The following is a 22,958-nucleotide window of genomic DNA, read 5'->3' on the forward strand; positions in this document are numbered from 1 at the left end:
CAAGTACAGTAGGCGCAAGTTTTGAAGCGTACGCAAGTTTATAGAAATTTTTTTTACACATACAGGCCATTTTTTTCATTTGTTTGTGACTGTTTGCTTGTTTTTATTAACAGGTGAAATTAGACTTACACATTATCGATACAGTACTTATTTGTCTCCGACGAGCTGTGCCAGAAACTAAGCGTCGCTTGAAAATGGCTCTTATTGCCAATCAGTGATTCTTCCGTTCATTCAGGCACACTTCTGAGAATGCAGTACGGTTCTTTATCGGCGATACGTTTGCTGCCACTGTATCTTCTATACGGAGGCTGGCTTCACTGTCACGCTGCTGCGGAGAAAGGTGACTTTAATACCTAATATTACTTATCTATCCTGACCGTTCCTAAATCTGCTGTTTCGATTTCGCCAGATCGGGATATCAAGATAAATATTTCATTCGAAAAAGCTCCTTATAGTGTATAACAAAATGAAAGCTATTCTCCCAAATTATTTCGTTAGTTTAATTAAATTTGAATGTTTGAAATGAATAATGTAATCCGTTCGCTGCTAAACAAAACTATTCCGGAATTCTAGGCGGCATGCGCTGAGTAATTTGACTGTAACAGACTCGGGGAGGGGGGGTACTCCCTATAATGGCCTATACGGGGAGGCTCCGCCCGAAAGGGGTACCTTTTTCAGGCTCCAGGTATATAAAAGGGTAGGGATTTCACAAATTTAGGTATATGAAAGGGTAGGGAAATCTGCCATAATGATATTTTAAAAGGCCTTTACATTAAATATTCGAGCAGACGCAACTTTTGGCTGTATCGTCTTAATTTATTAAGCGCTACATAAAAATGACAAGAAAACTTCCCGTTTTTGGTAAATGTGATGTCGTGTAGGTATATGAAAGGGGTTCCTTTTTACAATAAAAGGTATACAAAAGGGGTACCTTTTCTATCAAAATGGTATATAAAAGGGTAAGGGGTTGGATCTCCGGGCGGAGCCTCCCCGTACAAAACTTTTTCGAGTACCCCCCCCCCCCCCCGGGAACAGACTTTACCTCAACAATATAGGCTGGACCTTTTCGAGTACCAGAAATGATAAAATTAGCAAGGACGCCATTTGATTTCTCTGACATCTTAAAGTGGTTGGAGTACCAAAAAAGGATCTTGCTCTTAAAAGACTTTCTGATTTTCTAGTTGCCGCTTATGTCTATGGACTTAAAATTGGCATTGTTACTAATTCTGTCACATCAATATCCTTTTCACTATCCGTAAAATCAACTGAAACTGCATTTTGTTCCTCCATTGACCAGGACTGGCTTTCTCCTCGGGTGGCGACTTAACCCTCGGACGTACAAGGGGGGAGGGGGGGGGGAAGGGGTTGATGCCACCCCCGTTAGCAAAATTTTTTTTTGGGATCACTTTCTTGGAGAGCTTGGAAACCAGGCTTGATTTGGTAGCCGAGCCTTCTCCTCACAATGTGCAAAATTTTCATAGAATATCAGCTGAAACTTCTTGAGAGTATCAGATGTTTGTTTAGAAATGTCAAGCGATTCAAAAAATGATTTTGGTTTTCTAGTTGACGAAATATCCGAACTTCGGTATACCATAAAATCGCTATGTTCTCGACACTTAAAAATTTTGGTGGGTTTTTTTTTTTTTTATGTGGGCTCATTTGCATGAAATCAACACCGGCCGGAAATGAGCCCACAAGTTCAGAAGGTCATGCTAGTGGGCTGTGATTGGCGGATTTCGATCCGTCTTGTTTGTGTAGCACATCGAAAGATGAGCGGGTGTAAGTGTCACGAACATAGCGATTTTATGGTATGCACAAGCTCGAAAAATTCGTCCACTTCGAAACCGAAATAATTTTAAGAATCGCTTGGCATTTCTAAACAAACTTCGAATATTCTTATTGGGTTTTTAAAGTAAATAGAGATATTCATCCATTCATTCGTTTGCGTGACTGGTTTTCTGTTTCAATTAATACTTCCGGGCTGAGCCAAAATGTTTCAAGTGTCGAGAACATAGCGATTTTATAGTATACCGAAGTTCGGATATTTCGTAAACTAGAAAACCAAAATAATTTTTGGAATGGCTTGACATTTTCTAAACAAACATCTAATACTGTCAAGAAGTTTCAAGTAAGGATGGGCCGATACAGGTTTTTCAAAACGATACGATATCGATACGATATTTGCCTTTTTTCTCGATATCGATATCGATATCGATATTATGACGTCATTTCCGTCCTGACGTCATTGGTTTGTCACGTGACCATACAAAGGACAGACCTGGCGTTATAAATGTTAGCCAAGAATGTTGATTTTGGTCTTTTCGGTTCACTGATGCGTCAGCAATGTGTGGACATCAAGTCAAGGCAAGAAAAATTCAAATATTGACAAAAACATGAATATTTCTTTGAGCAAAATCGCATTTTTTGTGAGAAGGCTCGGCTACCAAATCAAACCTGGTTTCCAAGCTCCCCAAGAAAGTGATCCCAAAAAAAATTTTTGCCCCCCGTTAAGGTTTGGCGGATGCAAGATGGCGGCCATAATGACGTCATGTGACGTCGTATGACGTCACAGCCAACAAAAATTATGTCATCTTGTATAATACGCTACGGGCTTTCTACTCAGTGCAAAAATATTTCTCTTTCCCTCAATAGGACAAAAACTCTGGGGAGGGGTTCCATTCCCCCCCCCCCCCCCCGCTCTTGTACGATGGTGGGGGTATGAGTTCGCTTGTACGTCCGCGGGTTAAAATAAATCGTTACGGCTTTTTCAGAAATTGACTGACTTTTCGCAATATTCAATCGAATAGCCATACAAAGTCACGTATTTCTTCAAGTAGATTGGTCGAACTACGACAAGTCCTGTTAATCGAAAGCAAAATTTTAATATTCAATTTAAGAATGTTGACTTGATGGCTCTTAAAAGAATGAAGTGCTGTTCCAGAGATACATAGCACATACAAATTTCTTATACGTTGTAGAGGAGCATGGGCTCACATGAATTAAGGAATGACTCAAGTATTTTTGTGATGTTTTGGTTATTTCTGCTATATGCGGTCTTTTCCTCAAAAACTTGGCTTCTAATAGTGTTTTTAGATGGGAAATCAAACTTTCTGATGATTAACTCAGCTTTAAGTGGTCACGTGACTGACCACGCCCTAAAATATAAGTATCGTGACCAGTTAAGTTACGAGATGTAAACGTACTAGTAATCTATCGGTTTTTCTCTCAAAACCTTTACTTCACCTTGCCGTATGTCGTTCTAAACGGGGATTCTGAAAAACGTTAAATGTTTCTTCATTATTTCCTATTTTTACCTAGTCCAAGTCCCTCTCCAAAGGAAAGACGTTGTAATTAAGACAAAAGAAATAAATTTGTAAATCCCCGTTTAGTTCACTAAACTTGGTGGTTACAGCCATTCGTAGAAATCATAATTAGTCAATCATTATATCTGCAAGTTCTCGTAAATTTGGATTGAAATTTATATCAACAATTGGGTGTGGTATGTCACGTGACCAAGCAGCAAAGTTTATTAATCCGAAAAATGAAATATTTTATAAAAAATACTTCATCCTATGCAAGTTTTTAAGCGGTAGCTCCAATATATTTTAAATTAGACCACCCTCTCCAAAAATAAGTGGGACTCTTTCCTTAATTCAGTTGAGGGTGGCGCGGTGGTAAGACCGCTTGCATCCCACCAACGTGGCGTTTGTTCGAATCCCGAAACCCCAGTCATATATGTGGGTTGAGTTTCTCGTTGGTACTCGTCCATGCTCCAAGGGTTTTGTCTGGTTTGTTTGGTTTTCGTCCCTCAACAAAAAACCCACTCCTCGATTCCAATTTGATCTCGAATCAGTGGATGAATAGCCACTACGTTCATATACAACTACTAATTCCCACTGATTAATTAATCCATCGATCTATCGATCGATCTATTGATTAATTGAGTGAGTAAGTGAGTGAGTAGGTGAGTGGGTGAGCTATTTTTTTTTTGATTGATAGATTTTCTGACTTACTGACGGACGGACGGATTGATTGATTGATTGATGAGATTGATTGATTGATTGATTGATTGATTGATTGATTGATTGATTATGGTAACAATGTATTTGTATAAATTCTTTCGGAAACGGTTAGAATGCCAACAAGCTCTCGGAATGGAAAGTGGTGCAATTTTAGACTCACAAATTTCCGCCTCTTCGGAGTATGATTCGGAGTATTCTTCCCTTTATGCCGCCACGAAAGGCAGACTGCGCTTAGAGGCGAGCGGGGAAAGCGCAGGAAGTTGGTCAGCTGCTTTTAACGATCCCAATCAATGGCTTCAGATTGATCTACTTAGTCAATACACTGAAGTGACAAGCGTGGCAACGCAAGGACGAAATGTTTACCATCAGTGGGTAACCAAGTACAAGCTGCAGTACAGTAACGATGGAGTAAACTTTCAGTACTACAGGGAACAAGGACAAAACGTAGACAAGGTATATATATTATTTTAGTGTTCGTGTCATTTTTAAAAGGAAACCCGCTTACTTAAATTGCCGGAGTGAGAAGTGAGCAACTTTAATTTTGTATTCTTGATTACTGATTTTTCTCAATTTTCCGGCGGATCGTGCTTAGTTGAAATTCGTTAGGTGGCTCATATTTAATTGGCATCCTAATACAGCTTGCCTGAAGAGGCGGGTGAAGGCCGTTTCATGTTAGCCTGTAAAGGACTTATCAGGGAAAAAATCAGGTGTGTTTGACACAAATGTTCGATGCCGACATAAGTCATCACAAATGGACATTGTTTTATTCCTTTTTTGAGAAATTTCTATGAGTTTTGAAACCATAGCAAAAGAAGTTAGCTTTAAACTTAACCACCAAAATTCTTTCAAATTTTTGTTTAAAAAGGTCAGTTTTGTCGAATTGACTTTTACGAAATTATCTACAATAAACGGATAAGTTTGACTTCTTTAAGTGTTACCATCCATAATTTCGGTGCAAAAAGTTTTTCGTCAACCTTATTGCTGTAGCTGTGAAAGAAAGCCATGTACCAAAAGGTCTAACGTATTTTATAATAAAGTTTTCATATAACGCGCGCTCTGATTGGCTGAAACAGTGTACTTTATCAGAGTCCAGATGTACGGAGGAAATGTCACGCCATCGACCTAATATGGCCGACCACTATTCCCGAACGTCTTTCTCGGGTTTTGTCTTGACCCTGACAAAACAGCTTGGTGCCGTGAAAGAAAAATTGCCAAAAGCCTTCACAAAATGACCAACAAAGAAGCTAGACAACAACCTCGATAAATTCTACGCCGAAGCTCGAACAAAAGACGATGAACTTTACTCGAGGTCATCGCTTCTTGGATCTCGCAATGCTATCGAGAGACACCTAAACAATTCACCCCTAAACCTAGGAATTTTTATTGCAAAAGGGGTTGAATTTCAAGCTTCAAACAAGCTGCTGCAAAGTTAGAAAAAATTGAACAAGCGCGAAAACAAAGAAAACATCGAACACAAGTTTACCTGTCATTCAAGAAGCAGACGTCCAGACATTGAAACCCTCCAATCCTTAACAGTGCGATGGGTGGAAGGCCACAGCAATCACAACAGCCGACTTTAATTTTTTCCTCGAATTCGATGGTTGTAAATGATTCGCGAAACACGCCGCACGGCCGCATTTTGTGAAGTACCAGCCACAAGCTTTGAGCAATTTGTTTTTCTAGTTGTCAAGTTAACAACGTGCAAGTTTTCATGGGCCAGAATTCAGCCGGTGTTCACTGAACAGTCTACTTTTCTATCCTGTGTTGTACTATTAAAAGTCCTAAGAATTTCAAGGACTCGTGTTAAAATTCGGATTCCACTTGACGTTTTCAGCTTGTGGATTTCTGAACTTTGATGGTTTAAACTTGATGATTTGACAGCTGTTGACAGCTGATGTCTTATTCAATCAATCAAATTCTTTTAACCATTCTAACAAGTTTTGTGATTGGCTAATTGTTGCGTACTTTATCAGAGTACAGATGTACGCTGACGCCACTTCTATTCGCTTGACAAAAGTTTGTTTTGAAAATAATTGCGCGAATTCGTGGGGAAATTAATGAATTTCTTAATTATAAAACAAATAAAGAAGCCTCGACTGTGCTCTGTTCTGTTGTAAAGCACTTAGGAAGCGGCTAGAGCACTCACCCTACACTTCTTTCGTGCTCTAGCCGCTTCCTGCGTGCTTTACAATAGAACAGAGCACAGTCGAGGCTTCTTTATTTGTTAAAGGACATTCGCGCGAAAATCTTCCAACATTGCAATTTTTCTTAAACTTTCACCACTGCTAGTTTACAAGTTACTTATGTCAGAAATGTAAAAAAGTGGGGGGTCACCGAATTCGTTTTCGAGAAATGATATCTGAAATAAGGCGCTTATTTGGATAAATTTGATTTCGTCACTCGATATGACCACTGCGGCTTCTGGCAACAAAATGTTTTAAATGAATTAATGCAGGCCAACTTCCTTTGTCCCATATTTATTTGAGTGGGTCTATTGAACAACTATATTTCACTTTTAAAGTCCCTTAGAGTAAACCTTGTCTATAACAATTGGATTTGCAAACGTTGAAACAGGAAAATGCTGCAAATTTGACTGATTCGATCGCGCGCGTAAAAAAGAGAAAATGAAAAAATAATAAACTTCTAACCATCGAATTTGGCTCATTTTCTGTCAATCGGTAGAGATTTAACCCAAAAGGTTATTTATCCCGAAAAAATTGAGGTCACCGACCGTTAAAGAAGGCAAACTGCAAGCGAGGTTAACACAACGAATACTCACCAATAGTCAGGTCGGCTAGCGTAATAATCGTGACACGCGTGATAAAAGCACCAATTTTTGCATGCGGCTTCCTTTCTATACCTTATTTAAGTTTATCCGTGGCTCCATCCGAATTATCTTATTTTTTTTGAAATTTAAACTGTAACGTTTTTAGCTGATTTGCATATATTCATAAAAGCTGTCCCGCAATGTCCTTGCGTAAGCGATCGATTAGATTTTGTGATAAAAGTCCTAATTTTTGCATGCAGCCTCTTTTCGATACTTTTTAAGTTTATCCGTGGCTCCATTCGAATTTTTTTTATTTTTCTTGCAATTTAAACAAGAACGTTTTTGGTTAATTTGCATAAATTCATAAAAGCTGTTCTCCAATATTCCCTTTCGTAAGCGGTCAATTAAATTTTTCAGGGAGTGTCCGTCACTATTTTGTACAGGCATTTATATATCAGAGTACCCGATATTTATTACCCATAAGACAAATTGAAGAGAAAACCACGCGATTTCCATGTTCCATAGCCCTAGCACCAATTGTGGCGGCTTCAGGCTTGAAAAAAATAAATATTATATCCTTGACAGAAAAGTTTAATCCTAGTTTGATTAAGGGACAAGGACGAACTATCTTTGTCATAAACGATGATAACCAGCAGGTCAGTTTTTCGGAAGTGCTCACAGTCGGCATCAAGGGACTCAAACGGACGGGAGGCTAAGAGGGAAGTGATTTTGTTTCCTCTTTAAATGCCTGCCAAGTCTGCCCTTTCCCCTAAAACTGGATGTGGGGTTACAATGAAAGCAGAGAGCTTTCTAGGTACAGACGGAGGAATCGTAACTGGTGGTATACTTTTACCCGGTTGGTTTTCAGTTGGAAACTGAAGGAGACGGATGCCGGTACCAAGAAAAGAGCTTTTTGAAGGTTGTCAAGGGCACCAACAGTGAACAGACCTTTCGCAGACAGGAAGGAGTTAAAACTCCATCTTCGTTCTGCTGTCCACTCTTCAAGCTGTGTGACCCTAACCTGCAATGAGGCGTTCTTTTTCTGCGGCGGGAGGAGAAAGATCGCAAGTTAGTGTGACCCTGGCATAGAAAATAGAAATTACCAGCTGGCGTAAATGCTAAATAATCCGCTTGCATCACGTCAGTCTATGTGTGTTCACGCTCTTATCTGTCGTATGAGTGCCATGTTTCTGTATCGCATTCCTTTGATTCCTTTGATTCTTTGTGCTGTAGACAATAGGCTGGCCAACGGTAAGGCGTGCTTGGAACTTGTGCTTATCTTGCTTTCTCAAACCGTCTCCATTGAAAATTTAATTTTCAATGCTTCTTGACTATTTTATGGAAACAATCCATTAAATTTATATGCCTCATGGCTGAAGATGTGTTTTCCTATTATTGAAGCTGCCTTGGCCAAAATGTGTTCGTAATCTCGCTTCTTTAAGGCTTCTGTCTCCCTCGGCGGCCACAAACTACAAGCGCATATATAATTACCATAATAAACATTTTAGAATACTGCATCTAAAAATTAATATTTTAGCGAAAATTTCAACAATGTCTTCAATTTATATTTATATATTTGCAACATTTAAGCATAGAACTGCAATTTTCTTACGGAGTAGAGAAATATTTCCTTCTGTCCCACTTTCACTGCATCGATTCAAAATGGCGCGGTAGCAGTGCTTAAGAGTTTGTACGTGGTCAAAATGTTTAGCAAATTTTGCAATTTGCAAGAAAAAAATTCAGGTGGAGCCACGGATAAAATTATTTAACAGTCTTTGAAGAATCATTCTGCAAAGTTTGGTGCTCTTATCAACCGTGTAACGATTTCTCCAAAAATTTGCGCTAAGCGACCTGACTACCAATATATGAGTATAGCTAACTGTCGTGGGTCGTGGGTCGTGGGTGGAAGTCGTGGGTCGTGGGTGTGGGTAAAGTCGTGGGTGTGGGTAAAGTCGTGGGTGTGGGTAAAAGTCGTGGGTAACAAAAAATACTAAAATAAAAAAAAATACTGAACTAAAATTTGTAACAAAATAGTTCGTTCATGGCTAGTCTGATGTAGAGTGCTTAACGAACTTGTTGGGATGTCTGTAAAATAAGGAAAACCGCGAAACACACCTGGAACACAATTTTTTTTAAACGCAGATAAACAAAACGGTGTTATAAAATTTAAATAAATTTAAACAATTCAAATAAAGTAAAAATATTAAAGAAATAAGTATTATGAAATGGGGCATGATCAGTGCTTAGAAGTTTGCGATCAGATTGATCGCTCACAAGTGGACTCAAACTGAAGATCTCCGGTAATATTTACGAAAAGTTCCGAAGCCGTCTGAAGTCCCAACATTTACGAAGCCTCTTGTCAGAGAAAAGAACAGCGGAAGGAAAGAGTCATTAATACAACATTCACATGGCAACTAATATAAAATTCCATTTTATTCTGAGTTTCGATTAGCATTTCGTGCTCGCACACTCTCACATCCCACAAGAACGGTGACTTAAAAGTATTGCGTGACATTGTGCGTTGCAGACTGAGCGGCATTTTTTCCGTGGGAAATTACAAAACAACAAAAGGACGCGTACGCTTCTGGTTTCGACTGGTTGGTTTACTAATAAAACCGATGTAATGGCTTCGCTTGTTGGCCAAAGCGACAAGATGTGCGATTCGGACTCGGAAATGTTGCAGCCAACATTTTCACTACAATCTATTACATACTTAGAATGGCGCCGCTTAACGTGAGACCTTTTACGAAAGCTTTCTTATTAAACCGTCACCCGACGCACTGCATATAATTTTGCGTCTACCTCTTCCAAATTATTGTGCTTATTTCTATAACGAGCACGTAGTAGTAATATTATTAAAATTGATTGGTTAAATTGGTTAATAAGAATCACGGACTGAGGTGTAAAACATGGGCTATGGGCTGCCATCTTGAGCGACGCTTAACGAAAGGGTTGCAGGGGTGTTTCGGGGTGTTCGTGGTTTGCGGGAAGTGTGCAAGGACGAAATGATAATCGCAGCTCGGAATAAAATGAAATTTAATATAACTTTAATATATTGTATTTATGACTCCTTTCTTCCGCTGTTTTTTCTCAGAGAAGAGTCCTTGTAAATGTTGCGACTTCGGACGACTTCGGAACTTTTCGTTAATATTACCGGAGATCTTCAGTTTTAGTCCATTTGAATTGTGAGCGATTGATCTGATCGCAAACTTCTAATTAAGCACTGATCATGCTCCATTTCATAATACTTATTTAATACTTTGATAAAACTTTATCTGCGTTTAAAGAAATTGGTGTTCCAGTTGTGTTTCGCGGTGTTCCTTGTTTTACAGACATCCCAACAGGTTCGTTAAGCACTCTGCATCAGACTAGCCATGAACGAACTATTTTGACACAAATTTTAGTTCAGTATTTTTTTTTTATTTTAGTATTTTTTGTTACCCACGACTTTTACCCACACCTACGACTTTACCCACACCCACGACCCACGACTTCCACCCATGACCCACGACCCACGACAGTTAGCTATACTCCCAATATGAGTTTCTCAGCGCGCGCGCTCGTGCATGACGTGGCATGACGTTGCGACATGAATTACGTGCGCAGTAAGGATGCACATAAACAATTAGCGCGAACGTCCGTAAGACTTACACTAATGTCATCCTAAAAATTATCTAGCTTATGGTCAGAAGTAAAGAAGCAATTCAACGTTGAGAATGATATTGTTATTATATAAATTGAAGTGCATGGTATAGCGAGTGGTAGCAAATCGATAAAATTGATACAAATTGATAAAAATGATATCCGCACATGTGTGATATCATTTTTGACCAATCAGCTCGAGAATTTGCCATGTTTCAATGCTCAGTGAGCCAAAGTTTATCGATATTAAGGCAAAACATCTACGGCAATCTTCGGAAAATTTCGGCAATTTTCGGAAAATGTTCGAAAAATGTTCGGAAACATTCGTACGACCTTCGGACAACATTTTGAAAATCTTCGGAAATCTTCGGAAAATGGTCGGAAATTTGCGGAAAATCGTCAAAAACATCTTAATTAGGGGGTTTATATAATGCGTTCTCTCGTGAGCTACCGATATGAACACTCAAAGGTAAATTTCATATCTCCAAGCAACCATGTATTATCCTCTATATATCCTTGACAATTTACCATCTTTTTAATTAATAATAAAGGAATTTGATGGAAACACAGACAAAGACACGGTTGTTTACTATGTACTAAAGCCACCAATCAGGGCACGTTACATCCGTTTTCGACCAGTGGCTTGGTACTACCACATATCAATGAGAGTGGAGCTGTATGAATGTGTGCAAGGTAGTAAAAACGTTTTCTCACTTCTACGATCAATCATCCAATAATTATTTGTATCTAAGTTACACTATGTTTAAAAATTTATCATTTAACATAAACTACCCTGACAAGCGGTTAAAAATCACTCCTTTCCCCGCTTATGTATTGTAAGCCCTCCCATTTATTGTCCCATTCTTCCTTGCAACCAAAAAATGTTCTGTTAGTCTTGTGTTATAAACCTCCTCCTCCTCCTCCCAATTGTAAGTGCGCTGGACACCAGATCGAGCGGTCTGGGTTCGATTCCAGGCCGCGGACACTGCGTTGTGTTCTAAGGCTAGACACTTAAATCACATAGTGCCTTTCTCCGCATAGATACGGTGTATAAATTAATGCTGGGGGTAACCCTGCGATCGACTTGCATCCCATCCCGAGAGGATTAGAAGAGGTCCCAGTCGGTTAGCAGATGCTACGTAAACAGGGATAACCTCCGGCTCGATGGGCCACTGGGCCTAAACGTAGACTTTTCTTAGCGAATGGGAGAGAGACAGTGAGGTATAGGTGTAATAAACACAGTAAAACATAACCTAACCAAGTACGTTATTGATTGATTGAATGATTGACTGACTGACTGACTGACTGACTGACTGATTGATTGATTGATTGATTGATTGATTGATTGATTGATTGATTGATTGATTGACTGATCGTTTGCTTCTTTGATTGACTGACTGACTGACTGATTAATTAATTGATCGATTGATTGATTAATTGATTGTTTGATTGACTGATTATGGTAACGACGATGTATCTGTATCAATTCTTTCGGAAACGGTCAGAATGCCAACCAGCTCTCGGAATGGAAAGCGGTTCCATTTTGGACTCACAAATAACCGCCTCTTCGGAGCATGATTCGGAGTATTCTTCCCTTTATGCCGCCACGAAAGGCAGACTGCGCTCAGAGGCGAGCGGGGAAAGCGCAGGAAGTTGGTCAGCTGCTTTTAACGATCCCAATCAATGGCTTCAGATTGATCTACTTAGTCAATACACTGAAGTGACAAGCGTGGCAACGCAAGGACGAAATGTTTACCCTCAGTGGGTAACCAAGTACAAGCTGCAGTACAGTAACGATGGAGTAAACTTTCAGTACTACAGGGAACAAGGACAAAACGTAGCCAAGGTATATATTATCTTTATTACTTTTCTAAATTTTCCGGCGGATCGTGCTTGTTGAAATTCGTTAGGTGGCTCATGTTACATTGGCATCCTAATACAGCTTGCCTGAAGAGGCGGGTGAAGGCTGTTTCATGAAAACCTGTAAGGATTACATCAGTGAACAAAATCAGATGTGTTTGACACAAAGGTTCGATGCCGACATAAGTCAACATAGATGGAAATTGTTTTATTCCTTTTTTAAATCATAGTAAAAGAAGTTAGCTTTACAGTGCGAATACTCGAACCGGGACAGTTGGAACAAAGTTAACCAATGACAACGTTAATTGAGAACAAAGGATGTCGACCTTTTTCGTTAACAGACCAATGACGTTCAAGAACGCAAACAATAGATTTACAGAAAAATTTGAAAACTCAACAACGTTGCAAATAGTTGCGGACCTCTCAGGAAACTCGCCTTGTTTTTGATTGGTTAGTTTCGATCCTTAATTTTCAAGAGGTCGTAGATAGAGATTGTAGATAGATAAAGTTAGAGAAGTTATACAAGATGTATGTTACAATATCATCTTCGCAAAAAGTTTACAAATCAAACTACGAACCGTGAATTTTCTCTTCACGGCCAGGAGTTGTGAATTGAATATTCCACAATGTGTTTGCTCTTGTTTGAAAATTTTCACTCCGGAAATAAAATAAAGACTGTGAAATCAAATTCACGCCGTAATTATTTTCATTTCGCTCTAGCTTTGCTTTGCTCTGTCTGTTGCCTTGAAATCGATGCGAGTCACTTCCTCGCCAATGTTAACAAATTGCTTTTACACCTTCGTATGACTTTGAAATTCACGAAAACAGAATACTTATATCGTCGGTCAATGCCGTATAACTGTCCACAAGTTACCACTTTACATTTTTTGACACGATTTGAGGCCACGTGAAATGTAAACATCAGGTCGAATGTTGTTTTCGCTTGTTTGCTCACGGACTCATTTTCTGTCGGTTATCTACTGTTACAACTTTGTAAACTCACGGTTTTCGTGAAAGAGGAGTTTGTTCCGTTTCGTCATTGAGTCTTCAATCTTTCTGTGGTTTTATAAAATTACCACAGGCTAAAGTCACTGAAACTTTTATGGGAGAAAATTCATTTCATGCGGCGAAAGCAAAATTGCCATTAATAAAATATGCAAGGTCAGTTGTCGCTGTGGCGGCATCCCAAATCTTTCTTGCCTTGTCTTTCGTCAGAAACAAAAAATAATCACAACAAACACGAGTATGTAACTTAGAAGAGTGAAAACAACTGACTTTTCAAACATAAAATCTAGAACGTTTCTATTCACTTTCTGCTCACATGCGACATAAGACACTGCATACGACAGAATAGGCACTTGAGACGTCCTTTGAAACAATTCCATCCCGTTTCGCGTCTTCGCGCTTGTCGTGAATAAAAGCGTCCTTCGTTATTCTTTACTGTGCTATCACCAACGAAGAGCAATACAATTTTATCAGAAAATTTCTTTTGAAGAATTTTTCAGCCTGTGAAAGCTAACTTTTGATTACGGTTTTACGAGCGCTACTGAAAATTCGGTGCAGTCAGTGAAAATTTAGGATCGAAACTATCCAATCAAATACAAGGCAAGTTTCCTGAGAGGTCCGCAACTGTTTCAAACGTTGTTGACTGTTTAAATTTTGTTGCAAATCTATTGTTTGCGGTCTTGGACGTTATTGGTCCATTTCTAAAAAAGGTCGCCATTCTTTGTTCTCAATTAGTGTTGTGATTGGTTAACTTTGTTCCAACTGTCCCGGTTCGAGTATTCGCACTGTAAACTTAACCACCAAAATTCTTTCAAATTTTTGTTTAAAAAAGTCCGTTTTGTCGAATTGACTTTTACGAAATTGTCTACAATAAACGAATAAGTTTGACTTCTTTAAGTGTTACCATCCATAATTCGGTCCCAACTTGCTCCCTGCTGAAACCTATGCAAACTGGCGCAAAACGTTATTCGTCAATCTTATTGCTGTAGCTGTCAAAGAACGCCATGGACGAAAAGGTCTAACGTAATCTATTTAGACTTACACTAATTTTATCCGATAAATTATCTAGCTTATGGCTAGAAGTAAAGAAGCAACGTTGAGAATGATATTTATGTCCCTGACAATTTACCATCTTTTTAATTAAGGAATTTGATGGAAACACAGATCAAAACACGGTTGTTTACCATGTAGTAAAGCCACCAATCAGAGCACGCTACATCCGCTTTCGACCAGTAACTTGGTACGCCCACATATCAATGAGAGCGGAGCTGTATGGCTGTGTGCAAGGTATTAAAAAGAGTTCTCACTTTTACGATCAATCATCCAATATTATTTGTATCTAAGTAACACTACGTTTAAAAATGTATCATGCATTTACCATAACTACCCTGACTACCGGCTAAAGGACGAGCAGGGGGAGCAGGGATGGTGCAGTGGTGGGAGCGCTCGCCTCCCACCAATTGCAATGTGGCAGAGTTTCGATTCCCGGACTCGGCGTCATATGTGGGTTGAGTTTGTTGTTGGTTCTCGTCCTTGCTCCGAGGGTTTCTCTCCGGGCTTTCCGGTTTTCCTCCCTCCACAAAAACCAACACTCCAAATTCCAATTCGATCGGGTGTACATGGCCCCACAAGCATATAGCTTTAAACCTCACCGTGTCTAAATAAATAAAATCACCCCTTTCCCCGCTTGTGTATTGTAATCCCTCCCATTTATAGTCCCATTCTTCCAAAAAAAATGTTCTGTTAGTCTTCTGTTATAAGCCTCCTCCCAAACCCCCACCCCTAATATAAGCCCTTCCTGCTCCCGCATCCAACTTTCTTTATTATCTTATCAATATCCTCACAGAACATTGTACATTAAACAAAACGTGGCAAAAAGCTTGCGAATAGGGTGCCGGTCAGAATGATAAAAGGATCTTCAAGCAGAGTTCCTTTGGGAACCCGGTCGCTCTTCTTTTCATTGATTATTTTCATTTTTTGTCTTAAAATTTTTGTAATTAACTTAGTTTTACTTTCTTTGCCGCCCCCCACGATTAGAACCTGCTATTTGCGAGCTTTTGCGAGTGGCAGAAATATTTTGATCATTATTTAAACTAATTAATAAACAAAGCTCAAACAGTTGACTAGATATATATCCAAAGTTATCAAGGCAGAGGCTAAAACGAATAACGAAAACAATGGTGTGGTTCATTCTCGTTGTCATGGAAACCTGAATCCAACAAGAATTAACAATTGCATGGGAAAATCTTTTGGAGGCGCGGTGGCCCAATGGTAAGTGCGCTGGACACCAGATCGAATGGTTTGGGTTCGATCCCGGGCCGAGGTCACTGCGTTGTGTTCTAAGGCTAGACACTTAAATCACATAGTGCCTTTCTCCGCCTGGGTGTATAAATTAATGCTGGGGATCGACCTGTGATCGACTTGCATCCCATCCCAAGAGGATTAGAAATGTTCCAAGTCGGTTAGCAGATGCTACGTAAACAGGGATAAGCTCCGGCTCGATGGGCCACTAGGCCCAAACGTAGACTTTTCTAAGCGAATGGGAGAGAGACAGTGAGGTATAGGTGTAATAAACACAATAAAACATAACCTAATCAACTATGTTATTATCACTTCCACATAGATTACGATGGTGAACGCTGTTACAACATAAATTCGTTTAAGTAACTAAAGGTTACGTCATCGTTCGGAATGCTTAATCAAATAAAGGTTTGGCTGTACAAAGTACTTAGATCAGTATTCACAAAAACACAAACACACAGAATTACTCCTAAGTTAACCTACTACCTGTAAATCTCTTCCACATAGAAATCCTCGACTTTTGCTTCAACAATGCTGTTGGTATTACCAGTCTTGACGTCATCCCTGATGATCAAATGACAGCTACTTCTCATGTTAACGAAGTTTTCCAGCCTGCTTACGGTCGACTTTATGGTGACAGAGGTGATGGGTGGTGTGCTAAAGAACCAAACAGGACTGACGACTGGCTTCAAGTTGATCTTGGAAAAACATTTCAAGTATGTGCTGTTGCTACTCAGGGGGACAGAGGCAGCAACGGGTTTGGATCACAACATGACTGGGTAACAGACTTCAAGCTGTCGTATTCGGCCAATGGAAACACCTGGACAACTTATAAAGATGGAAATGGCACCGAACTGGTGAGTCTTCAATTTTCTTTAAATGCGTGCAAGAAGTGGGAAATGAGCTTTTTTCTCTTCCTTTTGGGATAAGCCGCATTGGTCAACTTGAATACATTTTTTATGACAGACTTTGCAATAATTAGCATTCCAAGTGCGTCTTTGTGTGTTTGTGTGATTCGGGATGATTGCTGTATTCATTCGTGAAAATGTAAATTAGACGAAAATCCATGTATGTTATCTGTTTTAAGGAATTTCAAAGGGATGGTGACAGTACCACAGTTGACCGACACAAGTTACCAGTACCAGTCTCTTCAAGATATATTCGCTTTCATCCAACTCGACAACAAGGTTGGAACTGTCTGAGAGTCGAGGTGTATAGCATCGAAAGTAAGTACATGTAGTCGTCTTTATTTTATCTTCTTCTAGGTCTTTTCTTGACTTGTTTAAGAATTGATGTTACAAGACATTTCTAATTTATAAAACAAAATTACTCCTGTGTAATTTCTTCGGTTAATTTGTCGTTGTAGACATATCTTGATTTAAAGACTCCATGACATTCCGACAAATTTCTCATAAAGTGAACAGTTTTCTTCTACTAAGCTCAGGTTTTCCAAACGTGCTTGCGGCAGCTGTTAAAGTATTGAATCGGCATGACCTACTCCTTCGTGCACAGTAGCACATGCGCATGCACCAAGTACCATATTCATGAAAGCATTATATTATAAGAGCTGTCATATTTTAAAGGACGTCTGTTAAACGTCGTTCAAGGCTGGCTTTATGATGAAAGCACTTTAGGATAGATCATATTGAATGCAAAAAAAGAGAACGCAGGCGTCCGGGTGAAACCGTTAATTCGCGCGATAGGACCGATAGGGGTAACAAGCGAAAAAATTAAAAACGTGAAAACCTTCCCAGACGGAAGGTGAGGTACCTCACACCCCTAAATCCGCCTTTTATCTAACTTTACTACACACGTTATAAAACCGTATCTATATTTGTTGTGTACTTGTAAACCCATGATTCGGTTAATAATTTCGCATTAATTTTGTTTCGCTTGAATTCTCGCAAGCCTATGGACATCCTTCTATATTTTAAACTGAGCAAGAACAATTTTTCAACTTTTTATTTGTTAAATCTGAGTTTATGAGAATTTACATAAGGTTTCAGTCCTCTACTTATAAAAATTATGCACTTTAAAGTTGGCAGAGGCAAATGAAATAGAGAAATTAAAAACCAAGGTTATTATCTCAATTAACATTGAAAATTATCGGAACTAAACTTTAAGAAAAATGTATGCATTCTGAGATAATTAATATTTCATGTTGGGTTGTACGGGGTCAGTAATTTCTTTTTCCACTACTTTGTGTATCTGTATCGCTTTCAATGCGACCTTTAGAATGCCAAGAAGCCCTCGGAATGGAAAGCGGGCTAATATCTGACGACAAACTAAGCGCCTCTTCAGAATATAATGCTGATCAGGCCGCCAACCGAGGAAGGTTGCACATTCAATACAGTGGAGGCAAAACAGGAGGTTGGGTGGCTGCCACAAATGATGTGAACCAATGGCTACAGGTGGACCTGGGAAGTCAGTACACTAAAGTAACACGCGTAGCAACACAAGGAAGAAGCGATTACCCTCATTGGGTATTCAACTACAAGCTGCAGTACAGTAACAATGGGGTAAACTTCCAGAACTACAGGGAACGAGGACAAAACGAAGACAAGGTATTGGATTTGAATGCATGTCTGTTTGTCAGTCAGTTTAGTAAAGAACCGCTGCAAAAGGTTCTGTTCAGCCCCTGCCACGTTTGCTTGTCAATCATCAAGAATGGTCATGGAAAGAAATGGATGTCAGAAATGGAAAGAACGCGATGACTGCCAATCGTGAGACCAATGATGTTAAAGTGCGAGATTTTATGGCAGTTTGAAATTGAGAGTTTGCAATAGTAATAATAGTAATAGAAATATACCAATATTTACTTTTTAAACATTCCACAGCGCTGTAAAACTGAGGCATAAGTGATCAAAAAAATAACTGTCTTGCTATTTAAGTAACACGCTTTCAATTGCTGGCACCCATTCCGTACAGCACTTATTTTTTATTGACGATTCACGTAACAGTTTTCTATAAGAGCCTTATCAAGCTTTTCCACTGCCTGTCCGCACGGTTTCCATTTCGAAATTATTAGCGTTGGTGACATTTTTTGGAATTAATAGTATCATCTTTCTCCAATTAATGATCCACCTGTTGTTTTGTGAAAGAATTTATGATTAAAATGAGCCGCCCCTGACATGTTGCCATGTTATACTACTTCAGGAATTCGCTGGAAATACAGACCAGGACACCGTTGTTTACCATGTTCTAAACCCACCAATCACTGCACGTTACATTCGTTTTCGACCAATGGCTTGGTATGAACACATATCAATGAGGGTGGAACTCTATGGCTGCCTACAAGGTACAGAAAAAAATCTGCATCATCAAAATAATGTCTGCATATTTATAACTTTAACTGTTTTGCGATACATAATTACAAGTCAGTGTGATACTTACCAACGTAAGGAGAGCGCGAGTGAGAGTCTTGAAGAACCTGATTTCTCTTCAAAACAAAACAATATCTAACGACTGCAGAGGTTTTTGGACATTTGTGAAGTAAATAAGAATCAGCAAAGGACTGAAGTCAATTAAAATTAATAATTATTAAACTGCATTAATAACAATGCTACTAGCATTTAAGTGAAGGTAATGATGATGATGATGATGATGATGATGATGATGATGATGACGATGGTAACGATGACGATGACGACGATGATAGCGATAACGATGGCTATTATTGTTTAATTTATTTTCCAGATTCCTGCCGATCTCTTAATTTTCACTCGCAAGTAGATGGGCACGCTCTTCAGGGTCACGTGATTAAAAATATATCTCTAAGTGTCGGAATGCGTAGTTCATGCAGAGGGCGATGTACCATGGAAAGTAACTGTGTGTCATTCAACATCGGTCCACCAATAAACGACCAAGTCATGTGTCAGCTGAGCGATTCTGATCACACGCGACACCCTGAAGATCTTAAACCTCGAGAAGGGTTTACCTACAGGGGCACTGAGGTGAGAATTGTAACTCAGTCGACGCTGGTTTGATTGTTTTTGTTAAATATCTTTCTTTGTTTAAGGTTTTTGAGTCGGTCGGTTTTCAGTGAAATGACTTCAACATCAGTGAAACGGACTTATTTTTGGTTTTTATCAGAACGCGTGTTCAAGTAACCCATGCTTTCATAATGCGACGTGCCTGAATGGATTTACGTACAAGAAATACCGTTGTGTGTGCAAGACTGGTTATAGAGGAGAAAACTGCGAAATAGGTAAAACAAACAATAACAGAAAAAATGATTTTATTGTGCGTTTAAATATAACAGATTTTGAAGACATATTTAAATGTAGAGTTTAAGATCAATTACTTGATCAGAAGGCGAGTAAGAAGGTACCGGTTGGTAGAACCTTTATTGTTGTCGTTTTTGAAAGAAAACCGTTGTTTTTGAAAGACAAGATTGATCATTTTTATGGCGGATTTTCAAGGATGTTTCCACCTGAGAGATGTAATTAGTAATTAACTGTTCTCGTCAGGGTATGCAATAAATCAAAAATGAAACAGGCCGGGAGGTCACGATAGGGTTAAATTTATTGGAAAATTTATCAATTTAACTACAGCATTTCAAAAGTTTTTAATAATACTTCCTTGCGCACAAACTGTTTTAATTGCCGTTTTTTGTCTTTTTATCGGTCGCTTTTTTCTGATTAGCTCACAAAACAAATAAAGTAACATGTCTATTTTCTTTGTTTAGTGGCTCGGACCTGCAAGGAATTGTATGACAACAATTTGTAAGTAGCAGTTATACCTGAATTTAGCCACATGCATTTGATCGTTTTATTGATTACAGAACAAGTTCATGTTCGACTTGTGGAATTAACTTTTTTGGATGTATCCTTGCGTTTCAGGGCTGAAGGGAACAAAGCCTACCCGCTAAAAATGGGTTCGGTTATACTTCCTGTCTTTTGTCACATGACCGATGATCTTGGAGACTGCGGAGGTGGTGGATGGACGCCTGTCATGAAGATCGACGGTCAAAAGGTATTCAACAAAAATGAAAGTTGTAATTGGTTTTATATTAAATCTTTAAAATGACTGCCAATTAAATGAAAGCAAATAAATAAATAAATAAATAAATAAATAAAATGTAATTTTTCTTTTTCAGAATAAGAGCATTTACCATAATAAATGAACCGCCTTGTAATTTGATAAATTTCCACATATCCCCCCGGGAGCGTACTCCCTTATAAGGGCTTATCGAGGACGTGTGGCCCCATACAGGGTAGGGTATGACTTTCAGGCTTTTTTTGTCTTGAACGGGGTATATCTTTCACCCTTTTTGTCTAAAACGGGGTATCTTTACGTGGAACAATATCAAACAGGACAGGCTAATATGCCTGTAGAGAGGTAAATTTATACAAACTAAGCTATAAGCTTAAGCCCAATTTTCACAAATTCTTCCGCATTGCTGACCTACGTTGATTTGGTGTTTGATACTTAGCTAAATTCACAATTACAACAAAACCAGTGTGGCACTTGTTTATGTCGTAGACGGGGTATCAAAAATTGGCATTCTCTCTTAAACAGGATAGGAAAATCAGATTTTAGAATTTTGACAACGGCCGGCGTGAAAACAAAGAACAGTTTTAAAGAATCCCTATATTCTAATCTGGGTAGTAAGGAAAAGGAATTGTAATCGACAATAATGCTAAAAATGAGAATACTTATCTATAACCGTTTAAATTTTAAATTCTTTTACAGAACACTTTTCATTATGACTCGACATACTGGAGTGACAAGAACGTCTCCAATCTTTTAGGAGGCAAGACTGGGTTTGATGGCAACGAGACCAAGTTACCGACCTACTGGAACACACCCTTTTCCAAGATTTGTCTTGGAATGAAGATCGGCCAACAGATCAACTTCATTGTCATCAACAAGCAGGCCAACTCTCTGTACTCACTGATCGCTGACGGGCAATACTGCGCCACCTCGTTGGGTCGTGACACGTGGAAGTCGCTGATTGGTTCTCAAGGCACCTTGCAGACTGGGTGTAACCGTGAAGGATTTAACCCTGGTTGTTCTACAGTATCGTCCAGAGCGAGAATTGGTATCATTGGTAACGGCGTTTCAGCATGCAGCATTTGTGATTCCAGAGTTGGATTTGGTGGGGGAGGAGACATCGATGACACCAACACGTGTGGAAACCTGGGGCCAAACTCATCCGATAACGGCGGCAAAAACATCAAAGCCATGGGATACATCTTGGTTCAATAAGAAGAAGTCAGCGCCCACTATTCAATATAATCGTATTAAAGGGGCTAGGTCCCGGCGTCATTAGGAAATTCTGTTTACTTTCCATAACGATTAGATACAAACTTCAAATTGGAGAAATAGAGCAACCATCTTTTATTGGCAAAATTACGGCCACATAACAAACGAGGATGATTTCCGTTTATTAAATATGATGTTTCACGCCAGCTGAGAGAAACTTGAAAAAACGTGAAAGTTTTCTAATAAACCGTTTACCCGTTTTTCTACAATTTTGACCGACCGTACCCTTCTTCGCTTCTCTGTTCTTCTTTGGACACTTTTTGATATTGCAGCTAATTCAATAACCAGTGAGTCAGTGCTAAAATTTCCTAAAACTGTGTGACCTAGCCCCTTAAGATGGCATGAGAATTCACAAAGTTTGCAAAGCTTTAATCCTTTTTCAGTTCACTTCTCTTTAAAAGCGGTATTTACTACAAAGCACAGCAGACCAGGAGGTAGCCAGGTTTTACTCAATCATATGACGTCACTTTCTATTGTTATATACCAAAGTAAGGTACAGGGCACACTACACCTTCGTCATTGTTTAGATACATTCAAAGGTTGATGGTACAATAAGGCCGTTTGGCGATGAGCTTGGAAAATTATTTTGTCGGTTTTTGGTTTGTTATTGTCAGTACTGGAATTTTTTTTTATATGAAAATAATTTTTTTCCGAAATACAGGTATACATGGCTCACACTTTTTCAAATGTCAGCAACGTATTTACGTATTTAACCTGTAAAGTTCAAAGAAGAACTTATAGGTCTTGCCAAACGCACGTCGTAACCATATAAAATAAGATCAAAGCAGTGCAGTGTCGAAATAACATTCCAGTTATGCACCTATCATTGTTAAGCCCGGGGGGGGGGGGGGTCGGGCAAGGGGTGGGGATTTTGACATTTTCTATAAAAAAATGTCAAATTCCCCACCCCCGGGACAAAATAATTGGTCAAAATCCCCATGAAAGGTGGTCAGATGTCCCTTCAAACCTTCATATATGACCAAAATCCCTACCCTGGGGCCATCACGTACGATCAAAATCCCTACCCTGGGGCCATCACGTACGATCAAAATCCCCACCCTGGGGACCTACCTCACGATCAAATTCCGGTGGTT

General features: G+C 39.2%; 3 protein-coding genes across 4 annotated transcripts in view; all 3 read left to right on the plus strand.

Annotated features, from left to right (window-relative positions):
* Positions 1-22,958, plus strand: part of LOC144636268 (uncharacterized) — a 98,239-nt gene that overhangs the window by 26,740 nt on the left and 48,541 nt on the right. The gene's annotated exons all lie outside the window — the stretch shown is intronic.
* On the plus strand, positions 4,149-21,956 carry LOC144636410 (lactadherin-like). 2 transcript variants are annotated; one of them, XM_078495620.1, is made up of 10 exons: positions 4,149-4,475; positions 10,983-11,115; positions 11,546-11,551; positions 11,937-12,277; positions 14,442-14,583; positions 17,833-18,161; positions 18,754-18,895; positions 19,294-19,550; positions 19,690-19,799; positions 21,753-21,956. In XM_078495620.1, exons 1-10 carry the CDS (start codon positions 4,155-4,157, stop codon positions 21,805-21,807), a joined length of 1,836 nt encoding a protein of 611 aa, XP_078351746.1. In that variant the 5' UTR covers positions 4,149-4,154; the 3' UTR covers positions 21,808-21,956. The 2 variants fall into 2 exon arrangements, with proteins under 2 accessions (XP_078351746.1, XP_078351747.1); XM_078495621.1 differs by lacking the exons at positions 4,149-4,475; positions 10,983-11,115; positions 11,546-11,551; ... (2 more) ...; positions 17,833-18,161; positions 18,754-18,895 and adding exons at positions 20,285-20,321; positions 20,439-20,571 and having other exon boundaries at positions 19,336-19,550; positions 19,690-19,804; positions 21,292-21,956.
* Positions 15,745-17,236, plus strand: LOC144635507 (discoidin domain-containing receptor 2-like). The gene is made up of 4 exons (XM_078494607.1): positions 15,745-15,757; positions 16,105-16,454; positions 16,685-16,823; positions 17,181-17,236. Exons 1-4 carry the CDS (start codon positions 15,745-15,747, stop codon positions 17,234-17,236), a joined length of 558 nt encoding a protein of 185 aa, XP_078350733.1.

The sequence above is a fragment of the Oculina patagonica genome, chromosome 13, assembly GCF_052425735.1.
Source record: "Oculina patagonica isolate OP01 chromosome 13, crgOcupat, whole genome shotgun sequence".
Taxonomy (NCBI): domain Eukaryota; kingdom Metazoa; phylum Cnidaria; class Anthozoa; order Scleractinia; family Oculinidae; genus Oculina; species Oculina patagonica.